Below are 20,113 nucleotides of genomic sequence, written 5' to 3'. Positions count from 1 at the left end.
TGAAACCCTGTCTCAAAAAACTATCTAAAACAGGGGTTCATCTTTAAGTCTTGATTTATTTGTCCTCTCGCAATTTCTTTTTTTTTTTTTTTTTTACCAAATCATAATTTTTACTTTTTAAATAAATCCTTTTTTTGTTTTGTTTTGGGTTTTTTTTGTTGTTGTTGTTGTTGTTTTTGTTTTTCGAGATAGGGTTTCTCTGTGTAGCCCTGGCTGTCCTGGAACAAACTCTGTAGACCAGGCTGGCCTGGAACTCAGAAATCTGCCTGCCTCTGCCTCCCAAGTGCTGGGATTAAAGGCGTGCACCAACACTGCCTGGCCACAATTTCATATATATATAATGTACTTAATCATATTCCCCCTTATCTAAAACAGAAATTCTTACCTAGAGTCTGTTCAAGTTAATCCTCTACAATTATGGAAAATTCATATGTATATGCATGATGGTATATCACATTACACAACAGACACAGTGACACACAAGAGTTAGTGTGTCACTAACAAGAGAACAAGAGAAATGTCCCAAATTCCTTTCAACAATTGAACAGGCAGCACATTTCACACCACAGAGGAAATGACAATCACTTCATTAATTGGGTACATGCCCACACTAAGGCCCACCTCACCAGCATCATGCCTTCTGTGCAGCTTGGAACTCCTGAAGACCAATGTTTTTACCTCAATAAAGAATGCTGTCTCCTCAGCTTAGCTAAATATATATAACTAAATCTACAGAATTTATTTTTCCTGTGGACACAAAATGTCATAAATTTCCTTCATCATTTTCATCCATAAATACAAAAGGAAAGGAAGTGCCAGGGGCCAAAAACTTAGACTACAAAAAAAAAATAGAATTTCCATTTAAATCAAAATAACAGTCATTTTCAACTCCATCTAAACCATCATCTTCCTAGTTTTCAAAGCACTGTCTTGTGGCACTAATTAATTTGCACTGCAATTAACAAGTGGAATACAAATGTATATGCTCAGAAAGACTGCATACATGACGGGGACCCTCAAAGAGCATAGAGCCTAGTGATATTAGTGCCACCTTGGTTCAAGTACATGCATTGTGTGATATCTGCATGGGATAAAATCGCCTAACGACACAGTTCTCAAATATACATATGGCCATTTCACGTGACAATGGACTACATATATGGTGTTTTTTGCAGCCACCTTGAAACGTGTATGGAGATGGTTATTTGTATCATGTGCTGTTCCAACTGGATAGACTGGTCTTGGAATGATTAAAGAGTCTTCACTGGGCAAACGTTTACATTGGGAAAGATTAGAAATACACATGAAGTTGCCAAACCCTCTAATTTCCCTTATAGGCACATCCTGGCATGCATTCTAAAACTCACCAAAATTGAGTTTATTGGCCTAACTGGTCCCTCCTTAAGTTCCGAAGGTCAAAACCCACAAGTCGATGGTTTTGTCTGAATGGGAGGAAGCTGTTTTAATGTGGCCATGGACAGCTGGCCCTATAAAAATGTCTAAACATTCAGGACCAGACCCAGTCTGGCTGCTCCTACCACTCAGCTTGGTCTGAGGTAAGCACAACTCAGTGAGTCAGGCATGATGAGGCATGCTTGTAATCCTAGCACACAGGAGGCTGAGGCAGGAGGATCTGGATTTGGAGGCCAACCTGGACATCACTGCAAGAGCCTCTCAAAAAAAAAAAAAACAAAACAAAAAAACAAATGAAAACAAAACAAACAAACAAACAAACAAGATAACTTAGTGGTAGAACAGACTGGGGCCTGAGACTGTCCCCAGCATTGAAGGAGAAGGAATCTAAGTCCTCTGGGGTTTCACTGCCTTCCACCCCCCTCAAGTTGGTCTTCCAAGATCAGGTTAACCAACCTCGCCGTTTTAATTTGTCTTTAAGAGGGAGAATGTAAAGTTGCAGGACGACAGCCTGTCACTCGGGTTCCTCTCTCAGGGATAGTTCCTACAACACCCTACAGGAGGCAGCAAGGCCCTACAGACCATCCGGCGGGCCCACGCCCTGTGCCACCAGAGGGCAAACCTTAGGCCCTGCCGCCAGAGGTCACACGCCGCGCCCTCGAGCGGCCTAGGCGTCCGTCCGCCTCCCCTGCAGAAACCGTATCGCCCGTCTCTCATTTTTACAGCATCCGCTGTACACAGTTACGACTCAGGGCCCCAAAGGGGAACAAAGCTAATTCGGCCCAGCGGGACAAACACTAAGCCTGCTAAGGAGGAGCCTCACGCGCCTCCCTCAAAGACAGAGGCCGAGAGCGGACTGCGCATGCGCAGGCCCGCCCACTCCTGGCGGTCTGCCCCAGAGTTCGGGCAGCGCGCGGTCCCTTCTGGGAAAAAGCGCCCGGGTCGGGGGCCACTATACGAGTTTAACTCTGCTTTTCGGCGTCCTGACAGACCCAGATCTCGGCGCCGATCCCACCTACCGTCAACGGCTGCGGGAACGCCCACCCTCCACACGGCAGGCCTGCCCTGGTGCGCAAACTGAAAGGCCACCCCCCCCCAACCCACACACTCACACTCGGGAAGGCGGGATCTTGGGGTGTGGGGTGGAGCCAGGGCTCGTGGTGGGCGGGGCCCTAAACCTCACTTGTTAAGACCACTCGCAACTCTGCAGAAATGCTACTTCTTCCTTCTTGCTTCTTCCTTCTTTATCTTTATCTTTATTTTCATTTTTATTATAGACTGTCTTCTGCTTTACATTTTAGTTACTTATTTGAATCTTAAATGCAGGGAGAGGACAGGGACCCTGTCGTATTCATATCCATGGATGTAGGACCTTGCTCATGGGAAGCACTCAGTAAATATTTGAATGCTAGAGTTCATTCAAGCAACCTTGGCAGTTTACAGGCAAAAATCTCATTTATTCACTTCTAACCCACTAAACCATGGTCTCTGCTCCTGAACACTTAAGTCTTATTAAGAGGAGGAAAGGCAGCCCATTCTACTAGTGGACTACATACACCTCCACTGGGAGAAAGTACAGCCTTGGAGGCGAGAGTCCAACAAGATAGGAGTTACTGCTGAACTCATTAAGACAAAAATGGTGGTCTTGGTAATTACTGGGACCTAAACCCTTCTCTGCCAGCTGTAGAACACGGCTCCCCAGAGTTAGGCAACAAGTCGGCTGTCTCTCCTGTTTTAGGGGATCCTCGTTCATCCCCAGAGTCTTCAGGCATTGGGCAGAGGCAATGGAGAGGCTGTGGGATGCAGGAACACAGGTTTCTGATGGGTAAAGGAAGCTCATACTCTTGAGCAGCCTTCTTCCTGGATTTTTGAAGCATTTGAGTTTCTTGGGCAGTGAAAGAAGTTGGCAGCCTCTGACCTAAGCCTCTCTCAATCCGAGTACCTGTAAAAAGAGGGATGGATGCTCAGGCTGGAGAAAGAGCTCAGCTCTTAGGAGCTGGTATTGCTCTTACAGAGGACCCAAGTTCCAAGTCCCAGCACCCATACCAGATGGCTCAAACCTGCCTGTATCTCTGATCTCACCTACTGTCAACAGTTGTGGGAACTTCCACCCTCTTCCTGGTGTGCAAACTGAAAGACCTAGGGTAGATCTGGAAAGATCTGGCATCACTGGTCTCTGCATTTATATGAATGCAGATACCCACAGACATGCATATATATGCATAATTTTAAAATTAAAATAAAATTAAATAAAAATAAAAGGAAAGGTTGCTCAGGTCACTATCCAACCCAGGGAGTAATGGGTACCCAGCCATTCCCCTATGACCTGGTCTCAACTTACCAGATATAGTGTTTTCTAGGAGAAAGCCCAATAGACCAGCTAAGAAAATGGGTTCTGCCAGCAAAGAACGCAGAAATATATCCAGGGGGCTCCAGCCTACAAAGGGTTGGGACCAGGCAGGAAGATAACTGATACTGTCCCAGGCAATGAGTCTTCCCAATCAGACCTAAACTAAGTCTCAGGCCAGTTACATATCTCACAAAGCTGTCATTCCATCCCATTTACCTTTGTCCCTCTGCACACTTCATTGCCCACACTCAGGCCCTTCCCACAGCATCCCTTCTCAGCACCATGTTTTCTAAGCATCCACATCTCTTAGGTACCCTTTGCCCCAAGCTCCCTTTCTCTGGAAAGTGTGGCATTACAAAGCCCTAATCTCACCCACTTCTGAGCTCTGCTCTACCCTGGGCCTCTCAACTTCAGTCCTACTAACACTTTGGACCAGATAATTCTGTTATAAGAAGCTGTCCACTGCATCAAAGAATGTTTAATAATCTCTCTAAGCATTGAATCCCAATAACAATCCTCTTTCTCCCCATTTATGGCATCCAAAAATAAAAGTCTCTATACATTTCTAAGCATTCCACATGGGGCAAAAATCACTCCCAGTTGAAAACCATTGCTCTTTTTGGTTTTTTGAGACAGAGTTTCTCTGTGTGTCTCTGGTTATCCTGGAACTCACTCTGTAAACCAGGCTGGCCTGGAACTCACAAAGATCCACCTGCCTTTGCCTCCAGAGTTCTGGGATTAAAGATGTGCACCACCACTGCCCAGCCTAGAAGGACTTTTGTGCTCTGACCTAGTTAGATTTTTGTTTATGTGCTTGAGGGGAAGGGTTTTGTAATTAGCTTTAACTGTCAACTTGTCACCACCTAGAGTCATCTGAGAGGAGAGTCTCTATTGAGGAATTACCTACTCAGACCGGCCACTGAGCATGTCTGTGGGAGACTGTCTTTACTGGTAACTGACTTAGTAGGACCTGGCCCACCATAGGCAGTACCATTTCTTTGACAGGTGGTATTGAACTGAATAAGAAAGTTAGCTGTGTGTGAGCCAGCTAGCAGGCAGCATCCTCCATGGTTCCTGCTGTACTTTTTTGGCTGTGCAGTGAGTTCCTTGTTTGGAGGCAAAGCTGTTTAGCTTCGAAAGCAGACCTGCCTTCAAGATTCCTGACGGCAGGAATCCTGAGTTCCTGCCATGGCTTGCCTCAGTGATGGAATGTGACCTGGAATTGTTGACTGAATAAAACTTCTCCTCCCCTAAAATGCTTTTGATCTAAGTGTTTTACCATAGCAACAGAAATAAAACCAGGGCATGCACTTAGCAAAGTACTCAATGGATATTTGTTAAATAACTGAATGAAGCACATGCAAAATCCCATTGTGAGACCAAGAATCCAGAGAGCCTAAAGCCTCAACCCCATTGCTGAGGAACTCCTTTCCGTCTCCACTCCACCTACCTGTGTTGAGCAGGATTGGGGCTTCCCGGAGCCACCTTGGCAAAAGCAAGGCCATGAAGATGGAGAAGCCCACGATGAAGACATTTCGCCCAGAGTCAATGTCAGCCAGGTGGAAGCTGGAGAATCCAGCAGACAGAACTACAGCCTGGGTCACTCCCAGTACCCCACCTGTCTCATACAGAAGAAAACAAGGAGGTGGGAAGAGGACAAAGTTCAGGGCTTGTAGAACAGGCGGGTTGTAATGAGGAAATACTACCAACAGGCTTGTTTCTGACTCTGCAAGAGACTCAGTTCAGCTAAGAAAACGAGATCATATGTCCGTATCCATTCAGAGAAGCTATTTAGAAAAAACAGCATCAGCCTAGCCAACTGGTTGGGTCATACTGGGGGAAATAGTATTCTAGTACTTGTCTTTCCACCTATTTACTCACCAAGCACAGGCAGAGGAATGTTGGTAAATAGCTGAGCCAGCCTTGGGGAGAGCCCAAGCCCCATGCAGAAGAGCCCCACTAGGTGGGCCACTCTCCGAGAGCCAGTCTGTATGGAGGAAGAGGAGACACTAGAAAACACAGCCACCTCCTTGCCTGGCCCACTCCTCATCCTTTGTATCCCAGCTTAAACAAGATTCTTCTAAGCAGGGGCTGGAGAATTGGCTCAACCCTCAAGAGTACTGACTGCTCCTTCAGAGGTCCTGAGTTCAATTCCCAGCAACCATGTGGTGGCTCACAACCATCTGTAATGGGATCTGATGCCTTCTTCTGGTGTGTTTGAAGAAAGTGACAATGTATTCACACACATAAATACAATCTTAAAAAAAATTCTTCTAAGCATCCTAGCCATTCTATCATAGGTACCTCTTTGACTCAGCCCATACATGACTGCTTTCATGATAGTTTGTACTCCCTCAAATCATGCTATATACTTCCTTTTTAAATGGATTTCCCAAAAGAACAGGGCTTTCTCTAACTCATTGTCACTCCACTGAGCCTTGGCCGAGCTCCTGATGCACATAGCACGGCAATTTCCTGTTTCTCCACAGTCAAAGCACTTAGCACCTCCCTCAATGAACAGCCTGACTGAGAGCCAGCCCAGCTGGCAGTCAGTCAGTGTGAGTTCCAGCCCCTGTACCTTCAGTTCCCCAGTCCTGTCTCAGATCCACGCACCTGGAAAAGACTCACTGTGCCTACATTGGGGAAGCTGGATGCAGTGCCCAGGGGGCTACCCAGCAGCCCTGCCAGCACACTGCCCAGCCCCTCCAGGCTCAGCCCTCGACTGCAGGCATGTGGTGGTGGAGGAGACAAATGCAGCAGCTGGCCACACAGGGCATAGCAACCCAAGGAGCTGGTGGAGGCTGCTAAAGCCATGGAGATGCCTGCAGCCAGGGCCCTGGGTGTTAGCAAGGGCCATTCCCACTCACCTGAGGAAGAAAAAGAAGTCACCTGGAGACCAGACTCGAGCCTGGAGCATCCCTCTACCTATAAATGTCTGTACCACAAAAATCCCAGATGTTCTAGCTTTTCAAGATAGTACTGTGGACATAAAACCACTGCACTCTAGGAGAGAGACCCTTCTCTTCACTATGACCTACAAGGTCATCTTTGGTCTAAAGTTCAGTTCCTAGCCTTATTTCCTATCATCGTCCATCTTACTTCAAACACATTGGCCTAGTTTTAGGCCCTGGATTTGCTGTGTTCCTGGTAACCACAGGGCCCTTGCACCTGCTGTTTACCTAGTACACTCTGGTCTCCTGCCTCCTATCCAGCTAGCTGCTACTCTCTCCCTCTCTTACATCCCATCTTACTTCTTCAAGTGTGTTTCTTCTAGTCAGGTGTGGTGATGCACCCCTATAATTACAACACTTGCTAGGTACAGGCAGGAGGATCTAGAGCTTAAGGCCATCCTTGGCTACATCTGCAAGTTCAAGACTGACCAAGGTTATGTGAGATCCTGTCTCAAAAAAAAAGGGAGGGGGGACATAAGAGCTGGGAGAAGTCTTATGGATATGACATGACCACTGCACTCATGAACTCTCAGCAGCTGTGGCTATGTGCACAGGACCCATACAAGGTCAAGCTGATGACCACTCCAGCACAGAAGCATGAATGGAGTAAAGGCTCAGGAGGCTTCATCCCTAGCTGAGGAGCTATGTTGGGTGATGGCTGCATGGGAAAGGACTGTCATTTTCCTTCAGGTGAGATGCTTCTGTGCTAGTAGACAGTCCCATCCCCATGCACATACAGACATCACTAATCGGACTCAGTGAATCACTTTTTTAAAGGCCATGAAAAGGGGATTAGGATGAGCTATGTTCTCAAAGGGAGTGGGAGGAAGAGCTGGATATGATCAAGATGCATTGTATATGTGTATGGAACATATCAACAAGTAATTTTAAAATATAATTAAAAAGAATGCTTCTAAAAAGAAATCATCTAAGTTTTAAAAAAAAATAAATAAAACCAATTCTCTCAACACCTCTAATGGTATCAGATTATTTTCTTCCATTATTTTCTCTCACCACAAAACCTAGTTGTACTTAGGTACACTTACCACAATGCCAATTTCACCTTTACTTAGGTGCTTATATGATTCATATCTGTATACCGCAATAGACCATTGGGTCCGTGAAGCAGACATTATTGCGCCTGTATTGCTCACTATGCCTGTCATATGTTTAGAACATAATCAGAACTCAACGGGCCATTATTAAGCTGTTAACTGAAGGGCTGGGGTAGAGAGTTCCATGTAAAGCACTTGCCGAGTATATACCAGGTTCTGAGTTGATTGACCCCTACCACCATGACGAATAAATATGAATGACAACATTTCACTCCAAGACTGTAACTACACAGTTCACCAACAGAAATGTCCACAGGGGCTGATAATGTAAACTTGTTTGTTGATCGGGAGTGTCGGGAATAATCAGTGGGATGGAGAGAAATATACACGTTAGCCTCTCAACACTAATCCATGTGATACACCTGCAGTGAGTGGGTGGGGGGGCGTGAAACTTGGCATTTCTCCGCCTGTGTTTTGAGTAAATATGAAGTGAGAAGTAAGTTCCATTAAATCATTCATGGATTTGGGGGGGGGTGTTGTTTTGTTTAGGCAGGGTCTCACATAGCCCAGGTCAGCCTCAGACTTGATAATGTAACTGAGGATGACTTTGAATTTCAGATTCTCCTGCCTCTACTTCTCAAGTACTGGGATTACAGATGTGTGCCACCTCATCTGGCTGAAGTCTGTTAAATCTTGATTTGATTATTTGAGCAAGAGAAGGGGAGCATGGGAGAAAGCCTACCTGGGTGAGGCAGCCAAAACCAAGGTGCATCGGAGGGTTCAGACAGCTGCAGGGGGATAACACTCAGACCCAGAAAGGCAGAGACGAGCCACACACAGGCCACAGGGGCAAGCACCTGGAGAACAATACTGACATGGCAAAGAGCTCCCCCCTCACCCTGAATCTTCTGAGGCAGCCTGGGTGAGTAAGGCCAACAGAAACTCAGAAAGGAGACGAAAGGAACAGTCCATGTCAGTACATTTTTTGTTGTTTTCAACTATTTTATTTTATCCTATTTTTGAGACACATCTCTCTATGTAGCCTTGGCTGTCCTGTAACTCACTCTAATAAACCAGGCTGGCCTCACAAAGATCTAACTGTCTCTGCCTCCCAAGTGCTAGGATTAAAAGTGTGTGCCACCATGCTCAGCTCAAACTATTTTTTTTTTTAAGGGTTGGAGGGTGGAGACGGTGCTTGAAGGGCAGAAGAGGAACTTAGGTTCTGAAGCCAGAGTTACAGGCAGTTACAAGCTACCCACATGTGTGCTAACACCCAAACAGGAGTCCTCAGATCCTCTGGAAGAGCATCAATATCTTTACGTGGTTTTTTTGTCGTCGTTCATGTATCCCACGATGGGCTGAAACTTTCTAAGTAGCAGAACCTGAACTCCTGAATTTCCCTGCTTCCCTCTTTCCCAGTGTGTGATCACAGATGTGTACCTCACCTGGCTATGCACATCAGTCACAGTACACAGATGTGTGCCTCACCTGGTTATGCACATCAGTCACAGTACACAGATGTGTGCCTCACCTGGCTATGCACATCAGTCAACTCTTCTCACTTCATCTGCCCAGAGCCCCACCTACCGAAAGGAGTCGGAAGAGAGGAATACAAATGCGTGTTGAAGTTGAAGCTGGCCTCCAGGAACAAAGGGGTACCTGGAACGAACCCAAGTGCTGAGAGCATACCACCATGAGCAGGATGAGCCTAGGGAAGAGAAGGAACTCTGCTGGTCAGAAGCATCAGAATCCTGAATGATGGCAATGCGAGCATGCAGAATATCATGAAAGGAGGTCCTAGGGCAGAAACTGCTCGGGGAAGAGGTAGGGAGGTACCCTGAGGTATCATAGCATGTGACTATGAATATCAGGGAGACTGAATAAATTAAGGGAAAGCCTTGGATTCCAAATGCAAGCACTGTTGTCCCCGCCCAGGTGGCTACGGAATCTGAGCAGCTCTGCCCTCCCACCGTCTACACACCTACTTGGCTACCACCCACACCTCTCAGGACTCACGTACAGCAAGGCCAGGCCCCAGTGAGCAGAACAAAACTGGGCCACCTCCTTGTGGGCAGAGAGCCCTGCCACAACCAGGCTGGGAGCCAGCACCAGTGGCCCACAATAGGGGAACACACGGCCAGGCACCCCTAGAAGTCCTATAGTGCCCTGCAGCAGCCCGGACACCACCACTGCCCCCGACACCTATGGAAGTAGAGGGGAGGACAGATAGAAGAATTTCCACTCAGTCAAGTTGACCTCAGCCTGGAATTTCTAACTATCTCCAAGGATAAGCCCCTTGCCTAACTCCCCCCCATAGCATCAGTGTCTAATGATGGGAACAGGCTGGGGCCATCCAGTCCTTCTGCTGTCTTCCTCCAGGCACTCACCTCTCGGAGAGAAGTGTTCCAGAGCTCCAGGCCATGGCAGCTTCTGGTCAAACTACATAGGTGCAAGGAGAGGGAGGCTGGTTTGGGGTGAAGAAAGGAGATGTAGATGGAACAGAGATGCTCTTCTGTCCTAGATGATGCCTGGCATAACCCCAAGACCTCTACAATGCCTAGTACCACCCAACCTCCAGCCAATTTGTACCTCCGTCACTAGCCCACCTTTACTCTGTACTCACCATTTCCAGGTGTCTTGGTCTTCAGAGGTAGCTTCTGGTTTGTCAGCACCAGTGCGGGGATAAGAAACTCTAGGGACGGAGCCTGGATTAGAGGTAGCCTGTAGGGACAGCGGCCCCAGCAGGTTTGGAAACATGTGGCAGTCAATAGGATTCCCCTAAGTCTCTTTTTGAGAGACTACTCCCTCTCTCAATGAAGTTCCCCTCACCTGCTGCCCATCCAAGTCTGCAGGACCGTAGACATGCCACATGAAAAGAAACTGGAAGCCAGGAGCTGAGCAGGTGGGTATGAGAGCCCTCCTGGGGGAAGACCATGAAGCAGCAGCAGGTGGGAGGCCCAGAGCAGAGATGTCAAGACCAGGAAATGCTGGAGAGGAATGGAGAGGGAGGAGCTTCCGAAATACCTATCTGTAGGTTTCTCTTGACTCCCCGACTCCCTCCAAATCTCCGTTTCAGATAGTGCCAACTCCTACCACCTCCACCTCCTACCTGTACAGCCAGAAAACAACTGAGCCCCCAGGTGGAAGGCCCACACCGAGAGGCCCAAGATCGGGAGGAGGGATTCTGGAGAGGGGGTAGCAGTGGTGGCAGGGGAGCAGGGGTATCCTGGGAGCCCACAGGTAGAAGTGGCATGGGATGGAGAGGTGATCCGTTCATGCTGCCCTGACTTGATTGCGTCTTGGCTGCCCCAGGCTAGTTGAGTAAAGAGTAAGAGGTCAGAGTTTGGGTGGAGTGAGCTGGCTGCAGTGGGGAGGGGGTGGTGGGGTGTCAACGAAGCGGAGAGAAGGGATAAGGGTTTGGGAACAGGACATGGCTCTTTCACCTTTGCCCAGCTCTTGTGAAAACTCCATCAGCCATTAACCTAGCAGCTGAGTCCTGGACCCCTCCCTCAAGAATGTTCATCCATATCCTCTGCTTCTAGACCAGGCTCTGAGAATGAGGGTTAGGGGACATGTATCACACCTTCTGAGGAAACTGTGCAAACTACCTCTTCTGGTCATCAACATTCAGCATCACCTCAGTTAGGTTCACATTTCCTCAGCCAAACAAGACATGCCCCAGGTCAGTTCCAAACAAAACCAGTGCATAGAATGCCCTCATCCTTTATGACAATGACCACTGTATATATGGCACTCACTGTGAAGCAAGAGGACTTAATAGCAACGTGTATTACAAAATGTGAATGCTTGGGGACAAGTAAAGCAGAAGACAATGGAACAGTCTGCTGCCCATACCCATAAATAGGATTGCTGTGGGTGTGACAGCTACGTGGCCAGCCACTAATGACACTTTACTCAAATGTCATAGGCATTGGTGACCTGTTTTTTGTTTTTTGTTTTTTTTTTTAATAGTGAGCAAACTTCTGGTAAAACATTGAACAAAGTATGCATTTACTTTATAATCTCCTACAAATTGAGGTTATTTTTTATTTTTGAGATTATCAGTACATTATTTCTCCCTTCCCTTTCCTCCTTCAAAACCCTTCCCTCTATCTCATTTTTCTAATTCATTGCTTTTTTCATTGTTATCACATATACATATGTATGCACGTGTTCCTAAATGTAACCTGTCAGTTTGTGTCATTATTCCTATGTATGTTTTCAGAGTTGACGATCTGGTATCTGGTATTGGATGACCATCTATATGCTATCCCTGGGGAAGACTACTCCTCCCACATGCACCATTCTGTAGGCACCTTTCTTTGTGTAGGGTTGAGGCCTCAGGTTTCTCTTTTTTAAAAAAAATGCACGAAAATGTTTACACCTAAAATATAACATTAGGATCAGGCAAAGGCTGATGAAAGTGAATAGCAAGTTGCAAGTTCCAGATTAGCTTGAACCTAGTTGAGACCATTTCCAAAAGCAGGTAACTCCAGGCTCAGATAAAACAGGATTTTCATGAGTGCTGATGTCTTAGCAATTGCTCATAGTAAAGGAGGTTTCAAGCTCTTAAGGATATCTAACATCCCACTCAGGCTGAAAAAAAAAATGCCAATAGGCTTCTCAAAGGTTCTAACAAAAGGTCAGTACATTTCTACAATGACCCCTTGGGGGTGGCAGCCCCCACACTCCCTAAATGATCCTTAGCAGTCAGAGGTCTAAATACAACAAAGATGGTTCTTCCAGTGATGACCCAGCTCTGGTGCTTCAGCACCAGCTACTTCCATAAGTCACCTTGGTGAAGAGGTCAGCAGAGCTTGTATTCTAGGTGCTCAACTGGATATATGTATTGAACCATAAGGATCCACAAGACTGGTACCCACCCAGGGTATGCAACAATAGACAAGGTTTTCCCAGGCCTCAGACAGTCACCACTTGTATCCCATGGCAGGCCACATCCAGCAATTTCAGGGCCTCCAAGGAAGTAGCAGCGGCGATGCAGGAAAACTTAAAACAGGAACCAATAACTATTAGGAAGTTCTAAAACAGTTCAGAGAAAATGCCTATGTGTTGATTACAGGATTGTGCATCTGACTTGGGAGGCAGATGAGGGATGGAAGATCATCAAAGAATGTTGCAGAAGGAAAAGGCCAGGTCATGCAACAGAAACTGTTTATTGAAACTTCAGTTCTATAAAAGCATGAAAAACCCAGATACAAAGCAGTCACCACTGCCCAGGGAGGCCTGTGCAGAGAACACCCAAAAAGGCAGAGTGGGAAGCCTTGGAGCAGAATGCTACAGTTGGAAGACAAAGGGACAAGGTTAAAGGACCCAGCAATTCTTGGCTGTGACAACTGCATCCAGGGGACAGGTGTGGCAAGCTTCCGTCCCTCAGCAGCTCTCATCTTGGTTTTCCTGACTCAGAGACAGCAGAGACCCACATCAATGCGTTCTTCTCCTCCTCATCCACTCCCACACCTCCCACTTTTACCTTTCCATCTTTGGAAACTTCAAACCAAAAATCTACTTTTCTGGGATTGTGAAGGCAGAGAGATAGGTGATTCTGTCATCTGTGGTATGCCTCTGGTCACTGAGCTGACACTGTCCCAGGCACCACTGGTGTCCTAGCCTACTAGCCAGCCTCTGAGGTCTAGGAGAGTGAATGATCTTGTACTGCCCCCATAATCCCTTATGCTCCTACCCAGGAGGACAGGGGACTAACCAAGGGCCCAGAGAGGTAGCAAAAATCTAAATCAAGTTTTCCTCTTCCAGGTTCTCAAAGACTCCCAAACCTTCTTAATGCATTCCAGAGCCCTACCTAGCCTGGGAAAATGACAGACTTGAGACGAGCCAGCTCCATGACATTAAAAAGAGAACACTGCTGGGGCTGGAGGAATGGAGGGGCCACTGGGCTCCAGAGCCAGGGTGGGGCCAGGCCATGGGTATGGTAAAAAGGGTGGGAAGGACCAATAGACACCATAGACACCGTAAGGTTAGGCTGGTGGGAGGCACGGCAGTTTGAAGGGTTTCTCTGGAACTTCTGGCAAAAGGGGCATTTGTGGAGAGGAGTGGGAGGGACAGGAGGGTCTGGAGGAGGTATTAGAGGGGGTGTCAATGGGGCCAGAAGACTGCCCCAGAGTGATGGCAAATCCATATTGCCTTCCAGGCAGCTGGAGACATTAGTTAGGCACTGTGGCACAGGGGCAGGTATGCAGGGTTGCACGAGGCTCTTGGAGACCAGTGTGAGTTCAGGAGGACCTGGTGAAGGGCTGGAAGACAGCCCCAAGGACTGGTGTATTACAGCCACTGATGCCACAGCTAGGGCCACGCTGCTCACATACGCCACGGCTAAAAGGCAGGACAGCTGCAGGAGAGAAGATATAAAACAAAACAGCAGGCTGATGACTGTAACTATCCCCTACTCCTAGTCTCTCAAGTTGAAGTTCTCTGTCACTCCCCTTGCCTCCTCCACCCTCCCATCTATTCTCAGCTCCTGAATCTTTCAGAATTTGCTTTTCAACACACACACACACACTCATTGACTCACATGTGCTTGTCCCACCCTACTCAAGCTTCTCTTCATAACTTCTTCTCACCTTTACCAGCCGCTGGCAGAGGGAGCCCAGAGACAGCTGCCATGTTGGCTGCTCCAGCAGCACACACAGGTCTGTGTAGGTGTACCAGCCCCGCCGCCGTCCTTGCTGCTGAGCCACACTAACGGGAAGAGATGAGGGGTTAGGGACTTTCTGCAGCTAGCCCAGGGGTACCTTTATACTTTTTATGACCCATCAGAAGACACTAAGGAGTTGACTAAATATACAGATCCTTAGGCTACCCACTGATCCAGAAGGTGAAACCAGACCTAAACTTCAAGTAAGTTGCTCACACTGTCAAAGGAGGGTAGAAGGGCTAGACAATGACTACTCTGAACGATTCTTTCTCTTCTTTCTCCCAGGTACACATATCTTATCTCTAGCTCCTATGGCATTTGCCTAGGCCTCTAAATGCTTCAAACCCCTCTTACTAATTTCCAGAACTCACCAGCTCTCCAGCCAATTCAGCACCTCAAAGATCTCCCGAGGGTCAGTGTAGAGACGCCAATCCTATGTGCAAGAAAAAAGGCTGGCATGGTAATTCACTTCTGGGATACCAGTACTTGGAAGGTTGAAGCAATTGTATGGCAAGTTATAGGCCAACTTGGGCTACAAAGTGAGTTCTAGGCCAGCCTGAACTATAGTATAAAACTACTTCAACAAACCCTAAATAAGTAAGAACAGGCGCCGGGCAGTGGTGGCGCACGCCTTTAATCCCAGCACTTGGGAGGCAGAGGCAGGCAGATTTCTGAGTTCGAGGCCAGCCTGGTCTACAGAGTGAGTTCCAGGACAGCCAGGGCTACACAGAGAAACCCTGTCTCGAAAAACCAAAAAAATAAAAACAAAACAAAACAAAAACAAAAAAAAAAACAGGAAAGAGCCACAGTAATGTTAGCCACAAGCCACGCTAACCTGCTCAGAGCCGTTATAGCTATACCACTAGCTGAGATGTGCTAGCTATTCTCCGGAGCTTGCACATATTATATCACCACCTACCTGACTGAGCTATCCCCTCTATAAAGTGCAAGCGGAGAAAATAAACCTCAGTGTCCACATGGAGCTCAAAATCTAAGGCAGAAAAAGCTTGATAGCAAATATTCAGAGGCTAACACTACAAGTTCTGCTTCAAAGTGTCCTTGGAGGAAGAGGAAGAAGCCTCTACTTTGAGACTCATTGCTTCAGAAACCTCTAGACTAGTCCTGAGAGGACAGGAAAGGGGAGCCTACCAAAAAGACACAAGAACAGACATACAGTCAGGTGCAGTACATCCTTTTTTCGAGACAGGGTTTCTCTGTTCCCCTGGCTGTCCTGGAACTCACTCTGTAGACCAGGCTGGCCTCGAACTCAGAAATCCGCCTGCCTCTGTCTCCCAAGTGCTAGGATTAAAGGCATGCGCCACCACCGCCCGGCCAGCACATACTTCTATAGTCAGCATTGAGAGACAAAAGCAGGAGAAGCAACAGGAGGATCTCATCACAAGGTCAAGAGTAGCCTTGTCTACACAGTGAGCTCTAGGTCAGCCCAATTTAAAATATATTCCTTAAGAGACAGGGGCTGGGGCTGGAGAGATGGCTCAGAGGTTAAGAGCACTGACTGCTCTACCAGAGGTCTGGAGTTCAATTCCCAACAACCACATGGTAGCTCACAACCATCTGTAATGGGATCTGATGCCCTATTCTGGTGTGTCTGGAGACCGCTACAGTGTACTCATATACATGATATAAATAATATTTAAGAGAGAGACAGAGAATGTGAGTATGTCTGACTATGTAGGCCTAACTCTCCTGAAATTGACCAGTCTGGCTTCAAACTCACAGAGATCTGCCTGAGACTGTGCGATATCTCAGTAAACACCTTGTATGTAAGCATGAAAAACTGAGATTCCCCAGAACCCATGGAAAACAAGTGGGCATGACAGCATGCACTTGTAATCTCAACACTAAGTAAGGAGCCAAAGACAAGCAGATCCAGCCTAACCTACTCTGTGAGTACCCAGACTAAATAGACCCTACTTCAAAAAGCAAGGTAGACAAGTCCTCAGGGAAACACTCAAGGTTATCTGATACACACACACACACACACACACACACACACACAGAGAGAGAGAGAGAGAGAGAGAGAGAGAGAGAGAGAGAGAGAGAGAGAGAGGAGGGGGAGGGAGAGAGAGAAGACAGACAGACAGAGACAACAGAAAGCTGAGAGAGAACAAAGAATGAAGGAACATAAAGGCAGATGAGAAGCTGAGTGGCAGTGGTGCACACCTTTAATCCCAGCACTTGGGAGGATCTCTGAATTCAAGGCCAGCCTAGTCCACAGACAGTTTTAGGACAGTCAGGGCCACACAGAGAAACCCTGTCTCGAAAACAAACCAAACAAAACCAAACCAAGACAGAGAAGAGAAGAATCACTCACCATGGCACTCAGGAAGCTCCTCTCCAGGGCATTGAGAGTAGACACAGCAACTCCCCCAGCAGCTCCCCACTCATCATTGAAGACCTCCTCTTCCTCCCCTTCATCATAAAGGTATTTACTGGCCACCATCTGCAGAGAAGCCAGGAATGGCATCAGTGGAGTTTATACCTGGTGCCTGGCTCACCAGGAAGATAAAGGGAGTGGGTACCTTACCATGGAGATCAGAAACAAGTCAGAAGATGACACGTGCTGCAGATAATCTGGATTTCGGTGCCGGAGCCGCTCAATGTACACCAGAGCTAACATCATAGCACATGGGGAGATGCAAGCCTCTCTGGGAGGTGGAAAGGAGCAGTAATTAAACCCAAGGGTCCTCTGCTCTTCAAACTCTCAAGATGCTCATCACACTTTCTCTTTAGGGACAGTAACATCCCACATGCTCCATCTCATTCTATCCCCTCCATCCCAGGCTCACCGGGACACATGGGCTACATATTTTTTCTGGAGTCGGCGAATAGGACTGGGTGCTGCCTTCTGAAGAAGTTCCACAGTAATGTCTGAAAGGAGACGGGGAGCAGAATAAGCAGCTCCACCACACACAGTAGTCCCTACGACTGTCAGAGAAGACCGAGGTACTCCAACACACACAGCAGTCCCCACGACTCTCAGAGAAGACTGAGGGCTGCAGTATCTGAGGCCCTGGGGACAAGACTGTCACAAAAAACTAGAAACCGAATTCTCCTAAGATGGGAGGGAAGGCATGATGAAACAGGTCTGTAATGCCAAAACTCAAGACATAAGGCAGGGGGATTACTACAAGGTGGAGGCCATCCAGATCTACAGTGAGCTCCAGGCTACTCAGATCTATGTAGTAAGACACCGTCTCAACCCTTCAGCCCTCCATTTCCCCACCATACCCTACTCCCAAGTTCTAAGTGGATAAAAGCCCATCCCAAGGTTGATCCCCAGCTTTTTCCAGCAGAAAGGCTTGTTTTTCCATTCAGTTACTCATGTTTATCTTTCCCTAAAGTTTGAGAAGTGTGCCTCGTTTACTTGAGAAACATGTAACATGTATAATTAGAAAACTAAATTTCTGACTTATAAATCAAAAGGGGCAGCAGACTTGGAATACAGCTCTCTGGTAGAATGCCTGCCTAGCATACACAAAGCCCTACAACTATGTGACTGCAATTTATGAGCTGTTTTTACTCACGTGGGCTAAAAGAATTTGAAACATGGCCTGCACTGTCAAACCAAGTACCAACCAAGCTAGTTATGAGACACAGTGCAGCTCAGAGGGCAAACCTCCAGGCATTTGGGTGACTATGACAACCCAGGCCTCCAAGTTTCCACTTGCTCAGTCACACACATACACACACACCACAGCCTAACCTGCCACAGGGCTGGAGAGCTCCTCCAGGCTGCAGTCTGTCTCCAAGTCCCAGCCATAATAGAGTCTCCTTCGGATTCGAGCACTTAGCTTTTGGTGTCCTGGAAGGAACTGAAACAGAGCCAGGAGTAGTGGAGGGTGAAGGGCAGGGAAAGGTTTGGTGGAAATCCTGGGTACTGCCACTGGGCCTATACTCTACCCTGTCCCAAGTTCTCAGGATCATTTGCTAATGGCAGTCTATTATCTTGTCCACATGGAAAGAAAGACAATCACTCTGCCCCTGCCATCACTGAGGGCTCCCAGTAGAAAACTAGACAACTAGAAACCAGATGGACCCCAGTCTAACCACAAACAGTTCCCTTATAACCTGAGGCTTTGCCTTCAGGCCCAAGCGGCATGGGCCTCCGAGTAGGCATTGCTCTCAAGAGCCGCCCAATCCAGGGCATAGCAAGTAAAAGAGCGCCCATTCCACTCGGGTCTGGAGAACGCTGGGGAGTTACGTCTACCAGAAGCAGAGAACAGGCGGATTGAGCTCTCACCGTGAAGTCCTGGAAATCGGAGAGGGAGAAGGTGCCTTCTTCGTCCAGTAGGAGCCCAGCCAGGTCCATCGCACTGTCAGCGGCCACCCTGCGAAGGTGGAAGGGAAGAGAAGGAATCGTAAGTGATCCCCAGAGCGGTCCACACCCGTTGGCCCACCTCTCCCGAAAGGGCCACCGCCCCGACTGCTCGTAGCCTCCTCCCTTCTCGCAGGCGGCCGTGGGACGCCTCTTCCTGTTCCGCGTGCGACTGGGCCTCCCGGCGCCCGAAGATACGCGCTACGCGCGGCGCTCACCAGGCAAACCAGGAGGTACGAGGGCCAGAAGTGTTCTCAGCCCGTGCTGCGTCCGCCTGGCGTTTATAAGCTGCGGGAGTGTCACCGAGGAGTCTGCGCGCCCGGCAGGAAATGCCTCCTGCCCTGCCCAACCTCCCGCCGAGCGCTCCCGGTCTCAGGAGCCACGAGCACCCGGGGCTGAATTGTAATACGGTTCCCGGGGGACCGCGGCACACCAAGGGTGAACGCGCTGACCAGACTTTGTGGTCCTGGTACAGATATTAACGAGCCCAACACAAAGGCAACGCGGCGAGTTGTTTACTGGGTTTTAGCGAAGATGTACTCAATCAGCAATGCACAGGAAAGATGAACAAGAAACTTACCCGTGGGAGAATTGTGAACAAGGTGGGAGGGAATCTGTTGAACCTTTACGCCCCTTAGAAGTTTGAAATTGTAAAACTCGAATACATACTGTATTTTGTAGGGTTACTCCAGCAATTAAATCTCAAAAGCTATAAAGCCTCAATGTACGATGTTAAGCAGGTCTCCCCAAAGTAAACAGCGCCTGGATGTTTTATTTTCGAGCACGCCTTCCACCCAATTTGTCCCGGAAAGATTTTGGGATGAAAGAGGGCCGACGCTCGAAGAAGGAAGAAGCAACTTTTCCAAGTTGGTGAAGCTGCTTTGAAGTCATTAAAGTCACGCGCTGGTGTTTGTTTATCCGCTGAGGGGAGGGGACTGGAGGCGAGGAGGGCTGAGTAATGGGGATGGCACCGCCCTTCCCGATTCCAAGCAGATCGTAGCCAAGATCCTGGGGGCCTGGAAGCCCACTTCCTCTGAGCGGGGCCTCACACTAGAAAGCGGTCTCCAGCCGCCCTGTAAACACAGAAAGAAGACATCAGGCCTCGCAGCCTCAACGCCCGTCCAGATCACCACTCCAGCACCCTAGAAGCACACCTCGATGGGTGCAGGATCACGACAGCGGCCACCGCGCACGCGCGGGCCTCCCATCCGGGCTGTTAGGGCACGTCACATGGCATCGCGCTCCGTCACGTGACGCTTGACCGCAGGTTTTTTTTCCGCTCGCCCGGGCGTGCGCCCCCTTCCGTCTGACGCGCCCCCGGCGGCGGCCGCGCAG

At 48.2% G+C, this 20,113-nt stretch overlaps 3 protein-coding genes across 10 annotated transcripts in view; all 3 read right to left on the bottom strand.

Moving 5' to 3' along the window:
• Positions 1 to 2,661, bottom strand: part of Nhej1 (non-homologous end joining factor 1) — an 87,439-nt gene extending 84,778 nt beyond the window's left edge. Inside the window, exon 1 of one of the 2 annotated variants that reach the window (XM_076931645.1) lies at positions 2,526 to 2,661. The gene's annotated coding sequence lies outside the window, so the exon portion shown is untranslated. Of the gene's footprint in view, positions 1 to 2,432 lie in introns of both variants that reach the window. The other variant, XM_034498442.2, reaches the window with a different exon arrangement.
• An 80-nt stretch (positions 2,662 to 2,741) lies between these two features.
• Positions 2,742 to 12,790, bottom strand: Slc23a3 (solute carrier family 23 member 3). 3 transcript variants are annotated; one of them, XM_034498663.2, is made up of 13 exons: positions 11,213 to 12,790; positions 10,879 to 11,082; positions 10,599 to 10,756; positions 10,393 to 10,490; positions 10,157 to 10,233; positions 9,790 to 9,971; positions 9,357 to 9,477; positions 8,512 to 8,626; positions 6,377 to 6,630; positions 5,645 to 5,750; positions 5,214 to 5,381; positions 3,755 to 3,850; positions 2,742 to 3,355 (listed from the first exon to the last, which is right to left on the bottom strand). In XM_034498663.2, the coding sequence occupies exons 2-13, from the start codon at positions 11,044 to 11,046 to the stop codon at positions 3,066 to 3,068; spliced, it is 1,833 nt and encodes a 610-aa protein (XP_034354554.1). In that variant the 5' UTR covers positions 11,047 to 11,082; positions 11,213 to 12,790; the 3' UTR covers positions 2,742 to 3,065. The 3 variants fall into 3 exon arrangements, with proteins under 3 accessions (XP_034354554.1, XP_034354555.1, XP_076787757.1); XM_034498664.2 differs by lacking the exon at positions 6,377 to 6,630 and adding an exon at positions 9,135 to 9,137 and having other exon boundaries at positions 8,512 to 8,557; positions 9,357 to 9,446; positions 10,879 to 12,790; XM_076931642.1 differs by lacking the exon at positions 3,755 to 3,850 and having other exon boundaries at positions 10,879 to 12,790.
• Positions 12,791 to 12,927: 137 nt separating this feature from the next.
• Positions 12,928 to 20,072, bottom strand: Cnppd1 (cyclin Pas1/PHO80 domain containing 1). Of its 5 annotated transcripts, none has more exons than XM_034497298.2 (10): positions 19,933 to 20,072; positions 19,359 to 19,851; positions 18,704 to 18,791; positions 18,167 to 18,275; positions 17,250 to 17,331; positions 16,988 to 17,108; positions 16,775 to 16,903; positions 14,811 to 14,872; positions 14,366 to 14,483; positions 12,928 to 14,133 (listed from the first exon to the last, which is right to left on the bottom strand). In XM_034497298.2, exons 3-10 carry the CDS (start codon positions 18,770 to 18,772, stop codon positions 13,588 to 13,590), a joined length of 1,236 nt encoding a protein of 411 aa, XP_034353189.1. In that variant the 5' UTR covers positions 18,773 to 18,791; positions 19,359 to 19,851; positions 19,933 to 20,072; the 3' UTR covers positions 12,928 to 13,587. The 5 variants fall into 5 exon arrangements, with proteins under 5 accessions (XP_034353189.1, XP_034353191.1, XP_076787759.1 ...); XM_034497300.2 differs by having other exon boundaries at positions 19,448 to 19,851; XM_076931644.1 differs by lacking the exon at positions 19,933 to 20,072 and having other exon boundaries at positions 19,448 to 19,925.
• Between the last annotated feature and the right edge of the window lie 41 nt (positions 20,073 to 20,113).

The sequence above is a fragment of the Arvicanthis niloticus genome, chromosome 3, assembly GCF_011762505.2.
Source record: "Arvicanthis niloticus isolate mArvNil1 chromosome 3, mArvNil1.pat.X, whole genome shotgun sequence".
Taxonomy (NCBI): Eukaryota; Metazoa; Chordata; class Mammalia; order Rodentia; family Muridae; genus Arvicanthis; species Arvicanthis niloticus.
The sequence above is the reverse complement of the archived record's forward strand: the minus strand, read 5'-3'. Positions and strand labels throughout refer to the sequence as shown.